This window comes from Rhamphochromis longiceps, linkage group LG10, assembly GCF_057381845.1.
Source record: "Rhamphochromis longiceps isolate RC_006_pf linkage group LG10, R_longiceps_female_GT1.1, whole genome shotgun sequence".
In the NCBI taxonomy this organism is placed as follows: domain Eukaryota; kingdom Metazoa; phylum Chordata; class Actinopteri; order Cichliformes; family Cichlidae; genus Rhamphochromis; species Rhamphochromis longiceps.
The window spans coordinates 9655861-9675568 of record NC_140566.1 but is presented as its reverse complement, the minus strand read 5'-3'; the positions used below and the strand labels follow the sequence as shown (position 1 = coordinate 9675568).

At 40.9% G+C, this 19708-nt stretch overlaps 3 protein-coding genes across 5 annotated transcripts; 2 read left to right on the top strand and 1 right to left on the bottom strand.

Annotated features, from left to right (window-relative positions):
* The first annotated feature begins 322 nt into the window (after positions 1-322).
* pigl (phosphatidylinositol glycan anchor biosynthesis, class L) lies at positions 323-13676 on the top strand. The gene is made up of 7 exons (XM_085420086.1): positions 323-657; positions 2610-2709; positions 9307-9397; positions 10463-10530; positions 11352-11383; positions 12555-12688; positions 13208-13676. The coding sequence occupies exons 1-7, from the start codon at positions 399-401 to the stop codon at positions 13334-13336; spliced, it is 813 nt and encodes a 270-aa protein (XP_085276212.1). The 5' UTR covers positions 323-398; the 3' UTR covers positions 13337-13676.
* On the bottom strand, positions 13499-17220 carry cenpv (centromere protein V). Of its 3 annotated transcripts, none has more exons than XM_085420087.1 (6): positions 17067-17220; positions 15228-15309; positions 15030-15122; positions 14814-14883; positions 14029-14143; positions 13499-13812 (listed from the first exon to the last, which is right to left on the bottom strand). In XM_085420087.1, exons 3-6 carry the CDS (start codon positions 15119-15121, stop codon positions 13664-13666), a joined length of 426 nt encoding a protein of 141 aa, XP_085276213.1. In that variant the 5' UTR covers position 15122; positions 15228-15309; positions 17067-17220; the 3' UTR covers positions 13499-13663. The 3 variants fall into 3 exon arrangements, with proteins under 3 accessions (XP_085276213.1, XP_085276216.1, XP_085276215.1); XM_085420090.1 differs by lacking the exon at positions 17067-17220 and adding an exon at positions 15513-15887; XM_085420089.1 differs by lacking the exon at positions 17067-17220 and adding an exon at positions 15392-15518.
* Positions 17221-17365: 145 nt separating this feature from the next.
* LOC146660296 (polyubiquitin-C) lies at positions 17366-19708 on the top strand. Its single transcript, XM_085420084.1, has 2 exons — positions 17366-17514; positions 18180-19708. The coding sequence occupies exon 2, from the start codon at positions 18188-18190 to the stop codon at positions 19559-19561; it is 1374 nt and encodes a 457-aa protein (XP_085276210.1). The 5' UTR covers positions 17366-17514; positions 18180-18187; the 3' UTR covers positions 19562-19708.

The window sequence follows — 19708 nt, the reverse complement described above, 5'->3', positions numbered from 1 at the left end:
CAGTGTTTTTTTCTTTATTTCACTTTTCAGAAACGATTATTTCTCTCGATTTATACAACGATATAAACGTGTTCCTTCTTATATTTATTCAGACAAGACAGAAAATTATTCTGTCTTGCGTTCTCATTATATATCTATTTAAAGTGAAACGAAAATAAAAGTCACCGAGACTGCAATTAGTACAAAAATATGGCAATCGTGGGAATAAACATGTGAACCCATGCTTGTTGAATTGAGTTATACTTCCAGTTGCTGCGTTAATTAATAAATGCCTAACGTTAGTAACAGTTAAAAGACTGCGCGAGGGGTGTTGTTTTGGGGGGGGGGGTTACACATGGAACCATTTACACTTCAGGCTTTTGTTTTTACACGGATTTTATGCGGTAACGGTCAAAATAATGACTTTGTACTTGGCTGTCATCATAATTTTGTCCTATTTGGCTTTGATAAAATGCATTTTTTTTCGACATCGGCGGACTTTGGTGAAGTCGTTGAAGCGTGCATTGAATGCTCCATCAAGCAGAGAAACAAACGGCGAGGATATCAGAGCTCTGGTCGTAACTGCGCATCCGGATGACGAGTGTATGTTCTTCGCGCCAACGATCATACGACTCATTGAATTAAATGCCACCGTACATTTGCTCTGTTTGTCTGAAGGTACGGTGACAGCACACTCATATTTGCATACTCAAGAAAAAAACCAATATAAAGATACAGAAAATTAAAATGAAAAGTGGTCCTACCTGCTAATCGGATAGAACCATATATTTATATATAGACCAATTAAAGACTTGTACCCACTTTTTGTTTGTTTGTTTGTTTGTTTGTTTGTTTGTTTGTTTGTTTGTTTGTTTTACTGTCAGTTAGGGTCACACTAGCTTTTCTCCTCTGCTCCCTGTTGTTCTTATTTGTCACCACACCTCAAATCCAACATAAATGTATGCACACAGAGCAGATCCAGGCAGAGGAGAAATGAGTGAACAAACCGTAACTTCAAGCACATTTAATGATTTATCCATCCCGTTTGAGTGCATGCAATGCTCTGCAGACATACAGGAGCTCCTTAATTTTCCAGCAGTTATTACACCACAAGAGTACCAAGTGCTCATGCATCTTTCAGGAGTACAACACCAATTCCTAAAAAGTTAAAATGCTGTGTAAAAAGTTAGAACACAATTCAGTGATTTGCTAAGCTCAAAACCATATTTTACGCATAATAGAACATAGAAAACATATCAGATGTTTAAGCTGAGAAAATATGCACTTAAAAAATCACTTTGAATATGACAGCAGTAAGACTTCTCAATAAAAGTGGGACAGGGCAATGTTTATTACTATACACCATCCCCTCTTTTTCTTTTAACAACAAGCAGTAATCACAGTAACTTTCCAAGTTTCCTTAGTCCATTTTAAATCAGCTTTGGTCCAGAGAAGACAGCTGCGTTTCTGGACAACATTCAGATATGGCTTCTTTTTTGTATGTTAGAGCTTTAACCTGCATTTGTTGATGGCACAGTGAGCTGTGTTCACAGACAAGGGTTTTGGGAAGTGTTTCTGATCAAATGCAGTGATTTCATAACAAAACCGTGCCTGTTTTTAAAGCAACGCTGTCTCAGGGTCAAGCATCCTGTGCTGACTTTTGCTCACAAAGATTTCTCCATATTCTCTGAATCTTTTAATGATCTTATGTACTGTAGATGATGACATATTTAAAGTGTTCATAATTTTATGATGACCAACATTATTCTGAAATTGTTTCACAATTTGAAAACATAGTTTTGCAGACAATGGAAGTTCTGCTCATCTTTACTTCAGAGAAACTCCCTCTTTAATATTTCTTATTATACCCAACCACAATCATTCCTTCTTGCCAGTTAACCTAATTAATTGCAGTTTGTTTCTCCATTAGTTTTTGTAGAACTTCTTACATTTTTACCCCTATGTTGCCCCCTTCCAACTTTTTTCTTACATGTTACTTCCATCGAATTCAAAATGAGCTGATATTTTTCATAAAATAGTAAAATCCCTCTATTTAAACATATAATATATTACCTGTCTTCTATAGTGAAGAAAATATGGGTTTAGGAGATTTGCAAATCATTGCATTCTGTTTTTATTCACATTTCAGACAGCATTTCCAATTTTTTGCAATTTGGTTTGAAATATAAAAAAAGTATAAGAACTGAAAGAGAACATAATCGATGTACCTTCATACCTTCCCTTATGTTGTGAACTATGTTCATTTTTTGTATGTCATTGCACTGTTGTCTATGTCCTTTTTATTTTACTTCTTCTTCTTCTTCTGTTTTGTTTTTGAATTTTGAATGATTTTAGTACCTACCTTAAGCTTACATCCTTTGTGACAAGCACTGCTTAAGTTAAAAACAAGTTGTCAGGTACCAGAAGTGCAATCAAAGCTTCCCAATAAGTGGTACAAGAACAAGAAACATGGCTGTTGTTCAGAGTTCTCTTTGGGAAACCCCAGTCCTGTTCCAGAGGCCATCTGTACGCCACCCCCATATTTAAAACTATAAAAACTGCTAATTATACATAATCTACTGCGATAATACCATATCTAACATCTAATGTGACCTCTACATGTTACGCAGGAAACTACTACAATCAAGGAGCTCAGCGTAAAAAAGAACTTCTGAACAGCTGTGCCGTGTTGGGGATACCAGCGTCCAGAATCATCATCATAAACCACAAGTAAGAAGCCATCTACCCCAAGCATGCAACATAAAAATAAGAGTCATTCTGTTTTTTGCCTTTCACAATCAGGGAGTTTGTGCCACTAAATATACAGATGTGTGCGTTGTCCATTGATGTATGCTGCCCTCAATTAAGGAGTCAGGTCTCAGCATGTGTTCCTGCTGGAGCTCATCACCCCCTCCCTGCCAACCAGTGTCTATAAGAACAAATAAGAGAGTTGACCACAAATCACAACCCTCCCATTCTCACTGTGACAGCTCCGATGTAGCCTGACCTGATATATTACCTTTGTGTCACAGGGGAAATATATGAGTAGGCTCTGGAGGCAGCGATGGGTCAGCCCTGTGGGACAAAAGGCTCTTTAAAGACCTTAAAAATTCCATCACGGAATCAGTCTATTGATCCTTTTATCCATTTACAGCTTGTATATACAGATCTATTTAAATGTGCATCTTTGAAAGAGTCAAGTATTTATAGAACAAATTATCATTAAAGTATCTATTTCGTTACTTTTGAAAGTCTTTAGAAGAACATTTGCCTGTTTGTACACCCGGAGCAATCAATCAGCCTGTTTAAGCAGTCACAAAGGATTAGTTAGCGATCCCTGGGAAAAAATAACTGGGCAGACTGGGATGTCTGTACCGGAGCTGAAAGTATTTGTTGGAAGTTTTATCATGTTAGTTGCATGATGATATTTTTCTCCTGAATACGGAATTAAATTATATAAAATGGGACGCGACCTAAATAAAGCCCTTTATTCTTCAGTATTGTGTTCAAAACTTGACATTTATGTCAATTAAAGGTTTAGTGATGTGTACGAGGTGATCCTTTTAGTAATGCTAGTTCTACTGGAAAATCTATAAAAGTGTGTGTCTCGGGGAGGCAGGGGTTAAAGAGAACTGTGTCACTCTTTGGTGGCACAACAATTTTCTTGCGGAAAGAAAGATGCCCGTGCATTCCAGTTTTGTTGCAGAAACACAGAACAGGTTATGCTACAGCTAAAAGCACAATAGAAGGTCAAGTTACACAGAAAAGGTAATGGTAAAGAGTATTGTTTTCCCCTCTCCTGTGGATCAACTGTGCAGCTTTTCTTGAAAATGTTGTGGTTTCTAAGAACATCAGGGCTGCCTACATGTGAGTGTCTCCATGTTGGCTCACCAGGAGAGCTGTATGAACTCTGCACTAACCTGGAACTCAGTTATAAGCTGGCAGACTGCCCAGGTTGTCTGCCCTGGAGAGCATTGTGTGTGTGTGTGTGTGTGTGTGTGTGTGTGTGTGTGTGTGTGTGTGTGTGTGTGTGTGTGTGTGTGTGTGTGTGTGTGTGTGTGTGTGTGTGTGTGTGTGTGTGCTTTTTTTGAACTCACATGCACACACTTCCCATTTTATCATCTTGTGCACACAAAATATAGCTGAACTTTGATCTTAGGGCTCTCTGCACTTCTGCTGAACTGGAGTGTGGCCCATTTTCCCTTTCTTTGTATTTTGTTGTTTGCCCAAAACACACACCTAATCAGCACTTTAAGAGCCTGAGTTCCACTCTCTGACAGTCAGCCTCTCTCGTGCTCTCTCGATCTATCCCACCCCTCCTCCTCTTGTCCATGTCTACTGAAGGCAACTGCCAAGGACTGTGGGATACATTTTGGCCACGCTCTAAGCACTGCTAATGTAGGTCATTCCAAAATGTTTTTCCCTTAGTGTGTCTGTACACAGCTAGCCAGTCTTTGGCTTTTTGCTCTTAACCCCCTCTGTTCAAGTTCAAAGTTTGAAATCTAACACACAATAGTCAAACAGTGCTCAATTACACAGGCAGTGCTGTCTTTTAGGCATAATCTCAGCAGGGATAGGGCTATGTAGCCATCAGATTTAGAGGCATTTTTCTACGATTTGAATAGGAGAATCAGTGTGCGTCTATTTGTGCACATCTTTTAGCCGCATTAAGCTTATAATGTTCACGTTTGCCTAATTTTATAATCTATTTTTTATACTGAGGTGTGTTTCTAATATTCATAAATATTGGATACTCATGTGAACGCATATATGTCATTGTAAATCTCACTAAAATAAAATTGTTTGGCGATGTTTGGCGATCATTATGTGGTTTGTCAGATGGGTACAGGGAGTGATACTGATAGCTGATATTAAGCACCTGATCCCCTCCAAACAAGGACGTAAGGGGGGAAGTGAGCAGAATGATTTATTTAATTGGTTGATTATTTTGGGCAGGTTTTAATAAGTGAATTCTTTTGTACATCAGTGTGTCATAAAAATATGCATACTTGGGCTCAGCCTCTCAGTAATTTTTGAGCCTTTTTCACAAAGTTGCTGTGTTATATTGGAGAGGATTGGGAAAGATCCAAAGGATATAAAGAAATATTACAATTCTTCTGTTTTTGGTCCCTCCAGCTGTGAAACATTGATCCCATATGCTTTAGTCATTGGGGAAAATAGCTGATGTTTAGAGCCACAGAGTTTTTGTTGGGTTTTTGTTCGATGTGGCTCCTTTTGTAATGCAACCACTAACTAACTAACACTAAATAATGTGCTGACTGTACATAATAACCCCCACTGGTCACAGCAGATGGCTGCCCCTCCTCTGAGCCCGGTTCTTCCGGAGGTTTCTTCCTGTTAAAAGGGAGTTTTTCCTTCCCACTGTCGCCAAAGTGGGGCCTCCTGGTGGGCCACAACGGTACTGTAGGTGAGCTGTAGTTATATTTGGTGGTGATTTTGTGATATTACTCATTGCTCTGACCTAAATTTACTGCTCTTCTTTTGAAGTTTGTGCCCCAGTGGCAGGTGAGTAACACTTTGCATGTGACTGGGTAGCTTTAGCAATTTTTAACCTACGGCCTCTGTTGTTTATGTATATTTGAATTACATTTTTTTAAGGAAATACATCACTCTCTCTTGTACTTTGATTAGAGTGAAGATTTAAGATTGGGTGGGCCCTGTTGGATTTTCTGCTTTTTAAGCAGGCCGTAGGATTGTGTTTTTTATATGTCAGATTTCGATGGTACTCACTCACAACTGTATCAGTGTTCTCCAAGATCACAGGAATAACATGCGCCTTCTTCTTTACATTATGATTTTCCCTTTAGTGCACACTGAATAGGACAGCTGTGTTGACAGTATCTAGGGGCCCCGGTGCATGTTGGGGCCTTTGTGATCAAGCTCAATCTGAGCACGCTCTGCTGCCTCTCCACTTGCTCCGGCATTACCTCTTTCTGCTCCCTGGAACTTGATTATAGCTGCTCGCTGCACAAATTCAGCCATTCTTCTTCTTCATGACATTATCTATCAGACTAAAGTGAAGTCTCACTCTGTCTGGCTTACCTCATTTCTTTGTGACTTCAATAATTGTACTTCCCTGTTAACATATTTCACGTGTACTCAGAAAGCTTCTCGCAGAAGTAAACAATCAACTAATAGCGTCTGTTGTCAATTGGATTAGTGTAGTTCTCTGTAGTCATGTAAACACAGAGCTCAGCACAAGTTTCAGGAAAGGAAAGTGGTACTCGCAAGCAGAGACAGCACATCCACACACAAGCATTAAATATACATTGATCAGTGGTTAAAAATAGTCCTGGCTGATTTATAAGCTCATGGCAGGGCCAAGTAAACCGTGATGAGATGTTCCAGCCCGAGTATAGCCAGAGGTCAGTACCTCTGGCTATACTTTTACTCAAGATTCATTTGTCAGCAGCACAGATCGGCCTCTGTGTAGTCACACTGTTAGTTTTCCATTCACCGAACCTTGCAGCCAACAACAAATTTTGAATTTTGTCACATTAAATCCCTCTTTTTCTGCACAAATTACTTCCAAAACAACAGTAAGATAATAATTTCCATGGTGAATAGCACACACCTATTCCATCATGGTTCTTTTTCTGCAAATAGTTAAATATGGGTAAATATTGGCCATACCTGCAGCCGCACATGTCTGTAAATTATCATGAAACGTCACGTGTAAGCTAGTGTTGTTACTATAGTTGTAACTGCCTTATTACACTGGCCAATTGTATTAGGGGCGTACAATTGGCGCGTAGTGGCATCTCAGCCATTCCCAGCAGGACATATAATCTGACTGTGTGGACAGAAGTCTGGCAGTTGCATAGACCTGTGGTCCATGTGACCAGACTAAACAAGCCCTCCCTGACACACACACACACACACACACACACACACACACACACACACACACACACACACACACAGAATCCCTTTAGTGGGCCAAAGTTCAACAACTGCATACAGATGCCTGCAAGCAATTAGACATCCACATGCAAAGCTGCAAAAGGGAGCTGGGGAGGTTACTTTAGGACATTTTGCACTGTTGCCATGGCAAAGCTGACACTCAGCCTACATCCTGCTTGAGAAAGGTCAGGTGTCTTTTATCTTTTGTTGTTCTTTTTTTTTTTCTTCTCTCCTCCTTCCTCTTCCAGCTTTCACACAGCTACAGTTATCGAGAGTCATTCAAAATGTTTTGAGTAATAAACAATTAAATGCAGCAGTGAGAATAATGCATCATGAATATCTCACTCTGGCTTTATTCTCTTTTAGCCCAAAGCAGGTCCATACACACTGCTCTTATTAAATGTAGGTCACTGGTATCCAAGTGCAAGAGTGGGGCATTCACTCGAAGACAGACAGTTTTAAACTATCTGTGAACCCCTAACCCTCTGTCCCTCCCTCTGATGACACAGTCAGCCCTCCAACCCAACCCCATCCTCCACCTCTTACAGCAGACCCTGACCACTCATTGCTCATTGTTAGCAATGAAGGGGAGGGACGCAGCTGCTGACACACAGCCGCACCTACCCCCATTCCATGCACGGTCTATATACAAGCCTGCAGCTAGTTGCCAAGGAGACAAACTATCAATCTCCAAATGTTCTGGATGGCTTTGGGTGCAAATTTTACCAGAGATGGGGCTTGGCCCAATTTAGAAGTGATTAACTTATGGAGCTCCAGATTCAGGAATTCTTGGAATGTTTTTCAAAATAGGTACATTTTTACTTTGTATCTTCACAAATACAATTAAAATGAAATAAGAAAAAATGTTACACAAATTTACACAATACATGGAAATCTGAATATTGGATTTGAGAACAATGTGTATGTATTTCACCTTCTTTCATCCTGTAAACAGACTCAAAAATGTTCATACTGGAGAATATGCAGGTGGCAAATGTTTGCTGTTTTTAACTTAAGAAATGTCGGCAACTGGCTCTACATACTTGCATGCATGCAGTCTCACATGTTCCACCCACATGTTAGCCCAAGTGTACAACAGTATGTCATGGCATTGATGTATCTCCCTATCTATACGTTTCCCTTGAAAGAAAAAACAACATCACTCTATAAACTGCTGTTCTAAATATTTTTGTTTCTTCCCTGACTTTGTACACGCACATGCCACAAGTTTACCTTGAGCTAGAAACATTTGTCAGATATTCTGGTCCATATCGGAATGACAGCATCACACAGGTGCTGCAGATTTGTCGATTGTACATCCAGGATGCAAATCTACCCTTCCACCACATCCCGAAGGTTTGACTGGGATCTGGTGACTGTGGAGGCCATTGAGTGCAGTGAACTCATTGTCAAGGTCATGATATGAGCTTTGTGGCATGTTGAGTTATCCTGCTGGAAGCAGCCAACAGGATAACTCAGAAAGGGATGGACGTGGTCAGCAACAAACACGGGTGGCCTTTGACGTTTAAACGATGCTCATGGGATGGTGGCGCTTATTGTGGTCTTCTGCTGCTGTAGCCCATCTGCTTCAAGATTCAACATGCAGCACATTCAGAGATGCTCATCTGCATACTATGGTTATTATGAGTGCTTATTTTAGTTACTGTTGCCTTCCTAGCAGCTTCAAACAATCTTCTAGCCATTCTGCTCTGACATCAACAAGAAATTTCACCCAGTGGACAACTGCTCACTGGATATTTTCTCTGATTATTCTTTGTAAACTGTAGAGATACTCATGCAGGACAAATAAGCCGTTTATGACCATCTGGCACCAACAACCACGCCACGTTCAAAGTAACTAAAATCACATTTCTTCCCCATTCTGATGCTCAGTTTGAACTTCTGCAGGTCATCTTGGCCGTGTCTACAAGGTTAAATACACTGAGGGATCAGTTGATGAGATATTTATGTTAATGAGCAGGTGTACTTAATGCAGTGGCAAGTGAGTGTGTTTATATTGTGTTTCTTTTTTTCTCTGTCTCCCGAGTTTAGGACATTGAACAACCATAGAAAGCAGTGCTTCCGTTTTATAGCCTAAAGGGAGTGTGCATGTTAGTGGGCCAAGAGAGTCAGCAGGCCAAGTGTGATGTTTGTGGAAACGAGGGCCTCCAGGCGTTTCAGATATACACAATACTAAGGGCCTTCAGATCCATAACCTCTGTATTTCCCAGCGCTCCCACATGTTTGCATTCTACAACAGCCCTTTTTTTTTTTTTTTATATATAAAATGCTGTGTTAAATGTTCAAACTGGTTACAAAGCAGACACTGTATAACTCTGTTTTAATACTAACTGGATACATAACCGCAGTCCCTTTCTTCCTTTTTTTTTTTTTGCCCTACAGAAAACTCCCAGATGATCCCAAAGCAGAATGGAGCGTCTCATTGGTCTCCTCTGAAATCCTGAAGCACATAAGAGCTCACTCCATCAACATGGTACGCCCCACTCTGTGTTTGGTTCGTGCCTTTCAAAGAAGTGGCTTTTGTGTCATTTCCTGTTCGGTGTCACCGCACAATTTCCCCGCCATTATATGTTAGAAATACATGTACTGTATTGTTTTCTTTGTACAATGTGTTTTGGCACCGCAGCTTCCTTGTTGATTATCCCAGTTTCACGGTGGTCTGCATAATAACCTTGTCAGCTGCCTTCCTTTTCAGTCCTAACTAGACTGCATTTTGAGGCTCCTTGAAGCCAGGGGGAAATGGCCTGTGCTCTGTGTGTATGCAGAGATTCTTATCATACTCAATGCAGTTCCGCACTATTAGTTAATGGGAATGATGTAAATTGAGAATTGGACAATTTCTTTCTCAGCAACAACAAAAATAGTCACTGAAAGCACAGCAGCAGTAATGGCGTGGGGTGGGGGTCTTCATGGTAGAAAATGGAGAAGCACGACTGAGTTATTCTGCTTTAGCTGCTGATCTTTTTTGGCTATCAAAGATGACAAACAAACAGGCAGTCTCCTCCCATCCTGTCACGCGTCACAGCCAAAAGCACCTTTAGTGAAAAAGTAACTTAAAGAGTCCTTTCAGTTGCAAAGAAAACATTTTCTCTAATGAATATAAGCAGGGGAAAGCACAGAGGAAACAGACTTCCATTTCCTTTTTTTCCAACTGAATAATGTTGTTTCTTTGGTTGAAGTGTTTTTGCAGTTAGATGCAAAGATCATGCGTTATTTATAACATATTGGTTTGGCTGCTTAAACTTGTGCTTGATTGCAAAGTCATGGTAGAATATCGCCTGAGCAGAGCAAACACTTCAAGTCTTTTAGTTGAGTTTTGTTCTCTTCCCTTTGACCTGATTTTTTTTTTCACCTGTTTCCTCTGGTGCGCAAGCATGCATGCACAAAAAAGGCTTTTAAATATCAGTTGTCGGCTGCCAAAAAGCCTCCACAGTCACACACATAAACCTAAGAAAATCTTTCTTGCTGCCTTTGCCTCAGCTTCTAGATACCCAGACTCGGCTTTTCACCCACACAGTGACATATTTTGTTGTTTCAGGTGCTGACCTTCGATGGAAGCGGCGTGAGCGGCCATGCCAATCACATAGCTATCTATAACGCCGTCAGGTACAGGAAGGACTTTAAAGATTTTTGCCATCAGGAAAACCTTTTTATTTTATTTCTTCAGTTCCTTAACTTTAAGATGCCATTTTGAGGGGATACTCTGTGACTTAAACACAGAAAGCAATTCACCCTGCTATCATTAAACACAATCCAGGAAAATGCTGAACATTTGGACCCACATCAACATCCATCGTTCCAAATGTTTCCCCACAAGTACACACACACACCATGTTTTTCAGAATTGGTCTGTTACATAGCTGAGAGGTCATCCAAACAGAGTCCTCAGAGGCACTCGGCTCTGCTCCCAGCGAGCAACAGTAAATCCTGTCCCTGAAGTGGTGAGGTGGGAGGGCAGCTTTGGTTTGGAGAGGCCGGCCAAGCAAGAAGTTGCATCAGACTGTTGGTTTGAAACCAAAAAAAAGAAAAGAAAAAGTGTTTTGCACACTGAAGAGAACATCGTAGTCCCTGTACCACACTTACCTGTCTGTGCAGTGAGCCGTGCTCTTTTCTCTCATAAGGCTCTCTGTTCATTTGTGGGCCTTAATGAGATTTGTGCTCTCCAGATCGAATCTGGAAATTCCCATTTGACTGGAACACAAAAGGGGGAGAGGCTGAGTGCGAGTTTCACAGCCTCTAAATCTTGACAGTGTGCTGTCATTTTCTGTCAGCGTGTTAATAACCATTGCATAAAAAAATGCAAGTGCAGGAAAACTTCCAAAAACCTCCCAGCATTTGATATATCCTTCGACACACACACACGCAGAGTGGCCACTTCCATGACATTTTCTGTGTGCAGCACTGATGTTCACTATTTTGTCTTACAGGCATCTCGCTTCCACTGGAGAAGTACCCAATGGTAGGTTTGACACTGGGAGAACTTTTAAGAGGTTTCTAAGCTTAGGAGCGTTAGATTCACTGATCACTCTCAGAACAGTCGTCTGTAAAAGTAATTCTTGGGGTACTTTATCCTGCTTACAGTACAGTATGCTTGTGAATATGTTCATCACCATGAAAGCTTTAGGTAGCACTTTATATTAAAATGCAAAGTTCTTTCACAGGAGAAACGGCACCTCTCCAGCTGCGTTTTTGCAGAGAACCATGCAAAGTACACTGGCTGGTTTGTTAATGTACAGCGCCCTCTACTGTTCATAAAAGCCCCATGAGCATTGTATCTCCACTAAAGGCGCTGGTCTGTTGGTGGCAGCAGGAAGAATGAATTGGACCTAAACTCTAAATGTGATAAGAATGTACCATCAAACTTCTGAAGACTTGTTGACCGCAGATATTAGAATGTCTTTTGTGAATCTTTTTTTTTTTTTTTTTTTTTAAAGGAATTTCCAAAATGACTAAATTTTCACTTTGTTTTTCTAAGTTCTTGTGGTGATAAATTCTGGGAATTCTTTCTAACAGAATGTAGAAGGAAAAGTAGGTCAGTGAGGTGGGGGGCCATGCTACACAACCTTATTTGCTTATCTGATAAACATTACAGCCCACAGGCCATATCAAAGCATACATATTTGAGGAGAGAGGTGATAAGAAACAGACATTCAGGTAATCATGAACCCACACCATAAACACAAACACACTTGTTTCTGTGGTAGAAGCTCGTCAATCCGCTTTGCCCACATGAGCTCAGTGGATGATCTTGACCAGCAGCATGCCATTAACTGTGGTTCTTTGTTAGTAGGAATTTACACCTCAGCTGTTAGACTGGTCTTACAGTAAAGGGGAAGTAGATGAGAATTCAGAGTGACATTAATCCTCGTCACTCAGCTGTAAAACAAAGCTCCCTGCTCTTTTCCTAAACCTCTAAGGTTCACGTGTTTCTGCCACAAGACAATAACTGAAAGAAGTACTGACAGTTTGTGTTTTTGTGTAGCATAGCAGTACCAGGCATTCTCACTTCAAACGAACTGTATCACAAACAATGACGTTGTGCTGGCGTGGCACCTGGACGATGGCCTCGTTAATTGTATGCTTCTGAAATAAGCATTTAAAAACATTAACAGCTCTGTCTTTTCTCCCAGACTGCACTTTGCTCTCCCTGGTGACCGTTGGCCTTCTCAGGAAGTACATCTCCTTCCTGGATGTTCCCCTCAGCTGGTTTCTGCCCTCGTGTGTCTGCTGTATTATAGGCTCAAAGCCCTACAAGCAAGCCAAAGTAAGCCTCCAACTAGAGACTGTGTGTTGGCAGGACTTTATGTTCTCTACTCTGAGAAGTGCACACTCTAATAAGATCATGTACAGTCTACACTAACACTCAAACTGTCCCTGTTTTTGAAGGAAAGGTACATTTGTCAATTATCTGTTATCATTTCCAACAGTTTCATTTTATCTAACATGAAACTGTTGGAAATGTTTTCATGTTATATTAGATAACATGACACTGCTGTTAATGTGACTGAGGGGAGAATGGACCGGGAGATCGACAGGCAGATTGGGCGTGTCTGCTGTGATCCACGCACTGTAGTCATCTGTAGTGGTGACAAGAGAGCAAACCTGTTGATTTATCGATTGATCTACAACCGCGAGCTCTCAGTATTGACCAAAAGAATGAGATCGCAGATACGAGCTGCAGAGATGAACATCCTCTAAAGGGTGGCTGGACTCTTTCTCAGAGGTAGAGCGAGAAGTGCGAGTTGTATTATCTCCCTTAAAAACAACTTTGTGTCTTTTTCAGGCTGCCATGCTGTGCCATCGCACTCAGCTGCTGTGGTTTCGTTACCTCTACATCACGTTCTCACGCTACATGTTCATAAACACATTCCAAACCATTGCTCAGGGACCAAAGAACCTGAAGATCTATTAAAAGCTCTGATGCACTGATTGCCACATTTCTTACACTACAGGGAATTTAGAAGCTGTTTACAAATGTCTTTGATACTCTGTTAACAGCAGTAGGTGATATGCATTTTTCTTAAACACTGTTATTTTTTAGATAATATTTAATAATAGAAGAAACTTCTCATCCTTTTTTGTTACAGAAAAACTTTTATTGACTCAGTCACAGCACTGTATTAAAATATAGAGTATTTAAGCTTTTCCAAGGGGTTATGACTTTTTTTTATTACTTTAAAGACCAATGAAAGTACTGTTGAATGTTTCTGATGTCATGCTGATTGAAAAATAAAGTTTCTTATATGACAGTAGGTTGGTTTTCCTCTGGTTTTGACATGTCTCTGATAGTTTCGTGAACTTGCATACTTTCTTCCCACTTCTCCCCACAAAAGTTCTCCACTGTGACACTGTGCACAGTACCTGGATCCAGACAATGTGGAGCAATGCCTAATTGAGATGAAGACATGAATAACAGAAGGTTGTCATTTGATTTGCATTCAAATCCCACTGTGAACATACAGTTTCTGTTTGCTACAAATAGCATAAAAACATGACATTAAAGAGACAACTGGGTTGGTTGGTATGGAGTAAACATTAGCGGGGTGTTGAATTCTGTTTACAACACATGAGACCAAGTGTGTCGGTGAGTTGTCAGGGTCATACCATATCCGTCTGGGTTGGAGCGTGGTGTGTAGAAACTTTGAACTCCACAGGTTTTACAGAAGGTGTGTTTTGCAACATGAGTGTTCAATGTGTACGTGGTCAGATTTTCCAAACCCTAAGAATGGAAAAAAACAAAACAAAGTATGCTAAAATTCAATGTAAATTTTAAATATCCAGGATTGTAGAAGTCTTGGGTCAACCCTAATTTTGCTAGGTGCAGTAATTAATTTTAATATATGTGCAAACATACATCGAAATACAGTATATAAGGCAAAAGTAGATTTGAATGAAAGTCAGTATTTGGTATAGCCACCTTTATTCTTCCACACAGCCTGAATTCTTCCAGACGAACTGTCCTGTAATTTATTTAAATAGTCTTCAGGAAAAATTGTCTGGGATTGTTTTTTAGGAACATGACTTTCAGATACTGCTCATCTGCTGGAGACAGGCCTGCCAGTCATTCTTTTGTCCTCCACCTTACAGTTTCCTCAGTTTTTTTTAAGGCCAAGATATTCCATGTTTTTAGCTAACAGCTTGAGTCAGGTGCTATTTTATGATTGAATGATTCATAGATTCATAAGCCATAAGTGGCTTCACGAATAATTAATTCCGGCTTTTTGACAACCTTCAGAAAGCCTGAAGAATTAATGGTTAAGACCACTTTGAAAAATTATAGAAGAGTCTGGCTCCTTTGGAAGCAATACATAAAAAATAAGGGTGCCTCTAGACTTTTGCACAGTACTGTATATTAAATAAAACAATGCGTTTCAAACAAAGTTCCTTACCTGTAAGAGCGTGAAGCGATTTTTTGGCACAATGAAATGATGATTTTGCTTCTTTGTGCAAATGCTGCAACTGGAGAGAACATATCAGTTCATATGGATTAAAGTGTACGTTGTTGTTTGAAATGCCTTCAACATGGCATGAATAAGATATTTGAACGTTTAGGCTATGTTCCAGAATTACTACCTAGTTTCTATCACTGAATTAATTGTTCATACTTGCAATGAAAAACATGGAGGTCTGGGGAATTCCAGACTTCAAATCGCACAGCCCCACAGTGGCAGCCACCTGTATGTTTCACCAGGTCCATGCTGTAATTAAATCAGTATAAATACATTTACAGTGAGATTTGGTAAGGATTCACCTTTTTAAGCCACGTGAAGGAAAATGCTAGAATGTCTCTATCCAAGTCTTACGTAAAGTTCAGGTTGAAAGGGTGTCACATGTTAGTTGTGAAACTTGCTGACGTGGAGCTCCCAATCAAAAGTTCCAGTCATCCTGCCATGGAAAACAATGAACCTGATTAAAGTGCAGCTCTGATAAGAACCACATTTGAATTGATAAAGAACCTTTTACCTACAGAAGCTAAGCTTTTGATTCAAACACAGCAACTCATGTACTCATTTTATATTTAAAATAAAAGTCCGATTTCTTGTTTTTCCAAGGTGTGAACATGTTGATTCCATGTTAACCAGACCTACTTCCTGCTTGCAATCTTTTCCTGGAACACTTTGAGATAGTCCACATAACAAAGGGCAGGGCGAGGTACAGCAGGCTTGCACAAACACATTCCTCAGAGGCAGAACTAGATCAGCCAGATGCCCTGCTCTGTGTTGGAAAGCAAAGGCGTGGTGCATCATGAGTTGGGTTTCATATGACACAGTGCCAGAGGGGTGGGCTAACAGAATGCTGTGACCCAAATACATATTTTATTTGAATCAGGGCTCTCAGAGCTGCATTATAGCCAAACTCCCAAAAATAGAAACCCACAAGGCCCCATGAGCCCAAGCTGATTTAGTTTACAGTGCTACCTTAAATAGTGGTGGGTGCTAAAAGTGGGCACTGATCAGTAATTACAGTCCTGGAAATAAACTTTGGAAACCAGGAAATACAAAAAATTAGATGCTCTAAACAGATAGATCACTTAATGACCTGCAGTCATTCCCTACAATGTTCAATCTGACTTTACCTTGTTGGAATGTTCTAGTTTCAACTGCGTGTTGACAACATGCTGAAACTAGATGAACTCGTGTTTTCTTGATATTGCTCATGGAAATAAAATGAAGAGATGTCATATTACCTGAGGGACTTACAAAGTAGGTGTAAGCATTACACTAAAGCTGTTAGAACTGTTCAGCCCAAGCCACAAAGATAACAATATGTCTGTGAGGCCTGAATAAGTTTATTATACTCTATGAGGAAACTAATTGTTTATCATTGTGTTCAGCAATGTAGATAATGTAGTTGAATTTCTACCCCCCATACAGGTTTATCTCTCCAGTGGAGACTTGACAATGACCTGTCTGTGCATGTGCATCATGAGACTAAAGAGAAACATACTAGTCATGCTTTTACTTTATAGTAACTTTTATGTGCATATTTTCACTGATAACAACTAGATTCAAATAAACCAAGCTAGCATTTGAATAAGCTACTTAATTTTAAGTTACACAGTAACAGATCCCTATAAGTTGGCAACACAGCAAATAAGCACATCAGGTCTGCTAAACCTTGCTTATCATCAACGTTAGGTGTGCATATACTGTGCATCTATGCATACACGGTGTGCCCATAATCAGTATTTTGTACTGATGTCCTGACTATTCATCATTAACGCATTCTTTTTTTTTAGATGCGCAGTGTGGCTTGCTAAAAAAAATAAATGAGGTCGGCCATAGAGGCGAACTTCCGCCTTAAAATATCCCGCTGTCGCGTCAGCTGCTATTACATTTACTAAGCGCGTTGCCATCTGTTAAAGGTTGAAATATCTGATAGAGATGAACACACTTCCTGAGTGTACATGTCAGTCTTCGGTATGTTAGTCATACGAATAGTCATTCTGACATGGCGAACTCTTATTTTTCAATCTATATCCATGACGCGACGCTTGAATGTGACACGTAGCCTATACTTCTATAGCCTAAAATATATATAATGGTTTGTCGATTTAGGTCACGTTTAAGCTCCTTTTTTAACCTTATTGTCATAGCCAGTCATTGGACATAACCATAACTTTATCGTGAAATGTTACTTACTGTAACACAGCAACCAATCGCTGATCAAACAAACAACTGTGTCATCCAATCAGAAGCTCGGGGAAGATTCCCGTTGCTGTGCTGGTTCGAGCAAATTCCAGAGTCGTAGTGCATAGATGATATCATTCCGCGGTGGAGGATTTATGAGTGCATTCTTACAAACGTAATAGCTTCGACTTTGAAATAATTACGTTTATGAGTAAAATAATTAAAAAATATATATTATTGTAGAACTAAGTTATAAATATTGGACTTATAAATATTGAAGCAGTGACTTTTGGGAGGGTGGGAACTACTTATTGACGCGGATGGAGATTTCTGGATGACGTGTGCACCTCCATACTATATAACACACTGCTAGACATTGCTCCCGCAAACCTACCTACGTGAAAGAAAAGAGAAAGACAATTTCGTGCCTCAGAGCAGTTTTTCGCCTCACTTACCAGTCGTAAGTATTTTCCTATTTCTATATCTTTTGATATTCCAGAAACGTTTGTTTTTAATAAATATGTTGCATTAGTATCATTGTGTTGAACGATATTTGGGTTGCGCTAACGAGAGGTAACAAAGGTCTCCAAAATACAGTAGTTCTTCCGAATTATATTTTTCTCTTATATAAAGTTAATACGTATTTCGTCGTCGTTCCATTGTCGATTTTCTTTCTTTTTACTACCCTTTTGTTACGCAGCAGCGTTTTGGTAACGTTCGCTTACAGCAGTGACTCAACATTTCCAGTAACCTCCATTACCGGCTGCTGAACAAAAGGAAGGTCACTGAGATCTCAAAATGGCGCTTGGGCTGAAATGGCTCCTGCTGTTCTCATTCTTAGGCGCTTCATAGTAATATTATTTAATACTTTTTTCTTTTCTTTTTTTAAAGAATTTCTTTTTAATCCATATTTGAGCTTAAACTTAAAGTAATGTAATTTCTAATGCATTTATTTATTTTTTTTGGGGGGGGGGAGGGGGGGTAAAGAGCTTTTTAATCAATAATTCATCTTTATCTATTTATTCATATTTATCTGATTTTGTGTGTGTGTGTGTGTGTTGGAGTAATGTGGAATGTTTTAAATTGCTTTTAATTCTTAATTAATATCCATCAAATTTTATACAGGCGCAAACATGCAGATCTTTGTGAAGACCCTCACTGGCAAGACCATCACCCTTGAGGTTGAGCCCAGCGACACCATCGAGAACGTGAAGGCCAAAATCCAGGACAAGGAAGGCATTCCCCCTGACCAGCAGAGGCTGATCTTTGCTGGCAAGCAGCTGGAAGATGGCCGCACCCTCTCTGACTACAACATCCAGAAGGAGTCCACCCTCCACCTTGTCCTGCGTCTCAGGGGTGGCATGCAGATCTTCGTGAAGACCCTCACTGGCAAGACCATCACCCTGGAGGTTGAGCCCAGTGACACCATTGAGAACGTCAAGGCCAAAATCCAGGATAAGGAGGGCATTCCCCCCGACCAGCAGAGGCTGATCTTTGCCGGCAAGCAGCTAGAAGATGGCCGCACCCTCTCTGACTACAACATCCAGAAGGAGTCCACCCTCCACCTTGTCCTGCGTCTCAGGGGTGGCATGCAGATCTTCGTGAAGACCCTCACTGGCAAGACCATCACCCTGGAGGTTGAGCCCAGTGACACCATTGAGAACGTCAAGGCCAAAATCCAGGATAAGGAGGGCATTCCCCCCGACCAGCAGAGGCTGATCTTTGCTGGCAAGCAGCTGGAAGATGGCCGCACCCTCTCTGACTACAACATCCAGAAGGAGTCCACCCTCCACCTTGTCCTGCGTCTCAGGGGTGGCATGCAGATCTTCGTGAAGACCCTCACTGGCAAGACCATCACCTTGGAGGTTGAGCCAAGTGACACAATTGAAAACGTGAAGGCCAAAATCCAGGACAAGGAAGGCATTCCCCCCGACCAGCAGAGGCTGATCTTTGCTGGCAAGCAGCTGGAAGATGGCCGCACCCTCTCTGACTACAACATCCAGAAGGAGTCCACCCTCCACCTTGTCCTGCGTCTCAGGGGTGGCATGCAGATCTTCGTGAAGACCCTCACTGGCAAGACCATCACCCTGGAGGTTGAGCCCAGTGACACCATCGAGAACGTCAAGGCCAAGATCCAGGATAAGGAAGGCATTCCCCCTGACCAGCAGAGGCTGATCTTTGCTGGCAAACAGCTGGAAGATGGCCGCACCCTCTCTGACTACAACATCCAGAAGGAGTCCACCCTCCACCTTGTCCTGCGTCTCAGGGGTGGCATGCAGATCTTCGTGAAGACCCTCACTGGCAAGACCATCACCCTGGAGGTTGAGCCCAGTGACACCATCGAGAACGTCAAGGCCAAGATCCAGGATAAGGAAGGCATTCCCCCTGACCAGCAGAGGCTGATCTTTGCTGGCAAGCAGCTGGAAGATGGCCGCACCCTCTCTGACTACAACATCCAGAAGGAGTCCACCCTCCACCTTGTTCTGCGTCTCAGGGGTGGGCAGTAAAGAAATGATTCAATACAATTCCATTAATGTTGCTTCCTTAAAATAAACAGCTGATGGTATGAATGCCTTGTTACGAAATTGTTACCCACTGCTAAGTTTTAACCTTTTTCGACCAAATATTGCATATCAATAAAGGATTGAACGCCA

Coding starts and splice junctions, on each gene's coding strand:
- cenpv (XM_085420087.1), bottom strand. CDS start 15,121: ATGGACCTGGTGAAACATACAGGTGGCTGCCACTGTGGGGCTGTGCGA. Junction 14,884..15,029: donor CTCCATGTTTTTCATTGCAA/GTATGAACAATT, acceptor TGTTCTCTCCAG/TTGCAGCATTTGCACAAAGA. Junction 13,813..14,028: donor CTCCAACCCAGACGGATATG/GTATGACCCTGA, acceptor CATCTCAATTAG/GCATTGCTCCACATTGTCTG.
- pigl (XM_085420086.1), top strand. CDS start 399: ATGACTTTGTACTTGGCTGTCATCATAATTTTGTCCTATTTGGCTTTG. Junction 10,531..11,351: donor GCTATCTATAACGCCGTCAG/GTACAGGAAGGA, acceptor TTTGTCTTACAG/GCATCTCGCTTCCACTGGAG. Junction 12,689..13,207: donor AGCCCTACAAGCAAGCCAAA/GTAAGCCTCCAA, acceptor TGTCTTTTTCAG/GCTGCCATGCTGTGCCATCG.
- LOC146660296 (XM_085420084.1), top strand. CDS start 18,188: ATGCAGATCTTTGTGAAGACCCTCACTGGCAAGACCATCACCCTTGAG.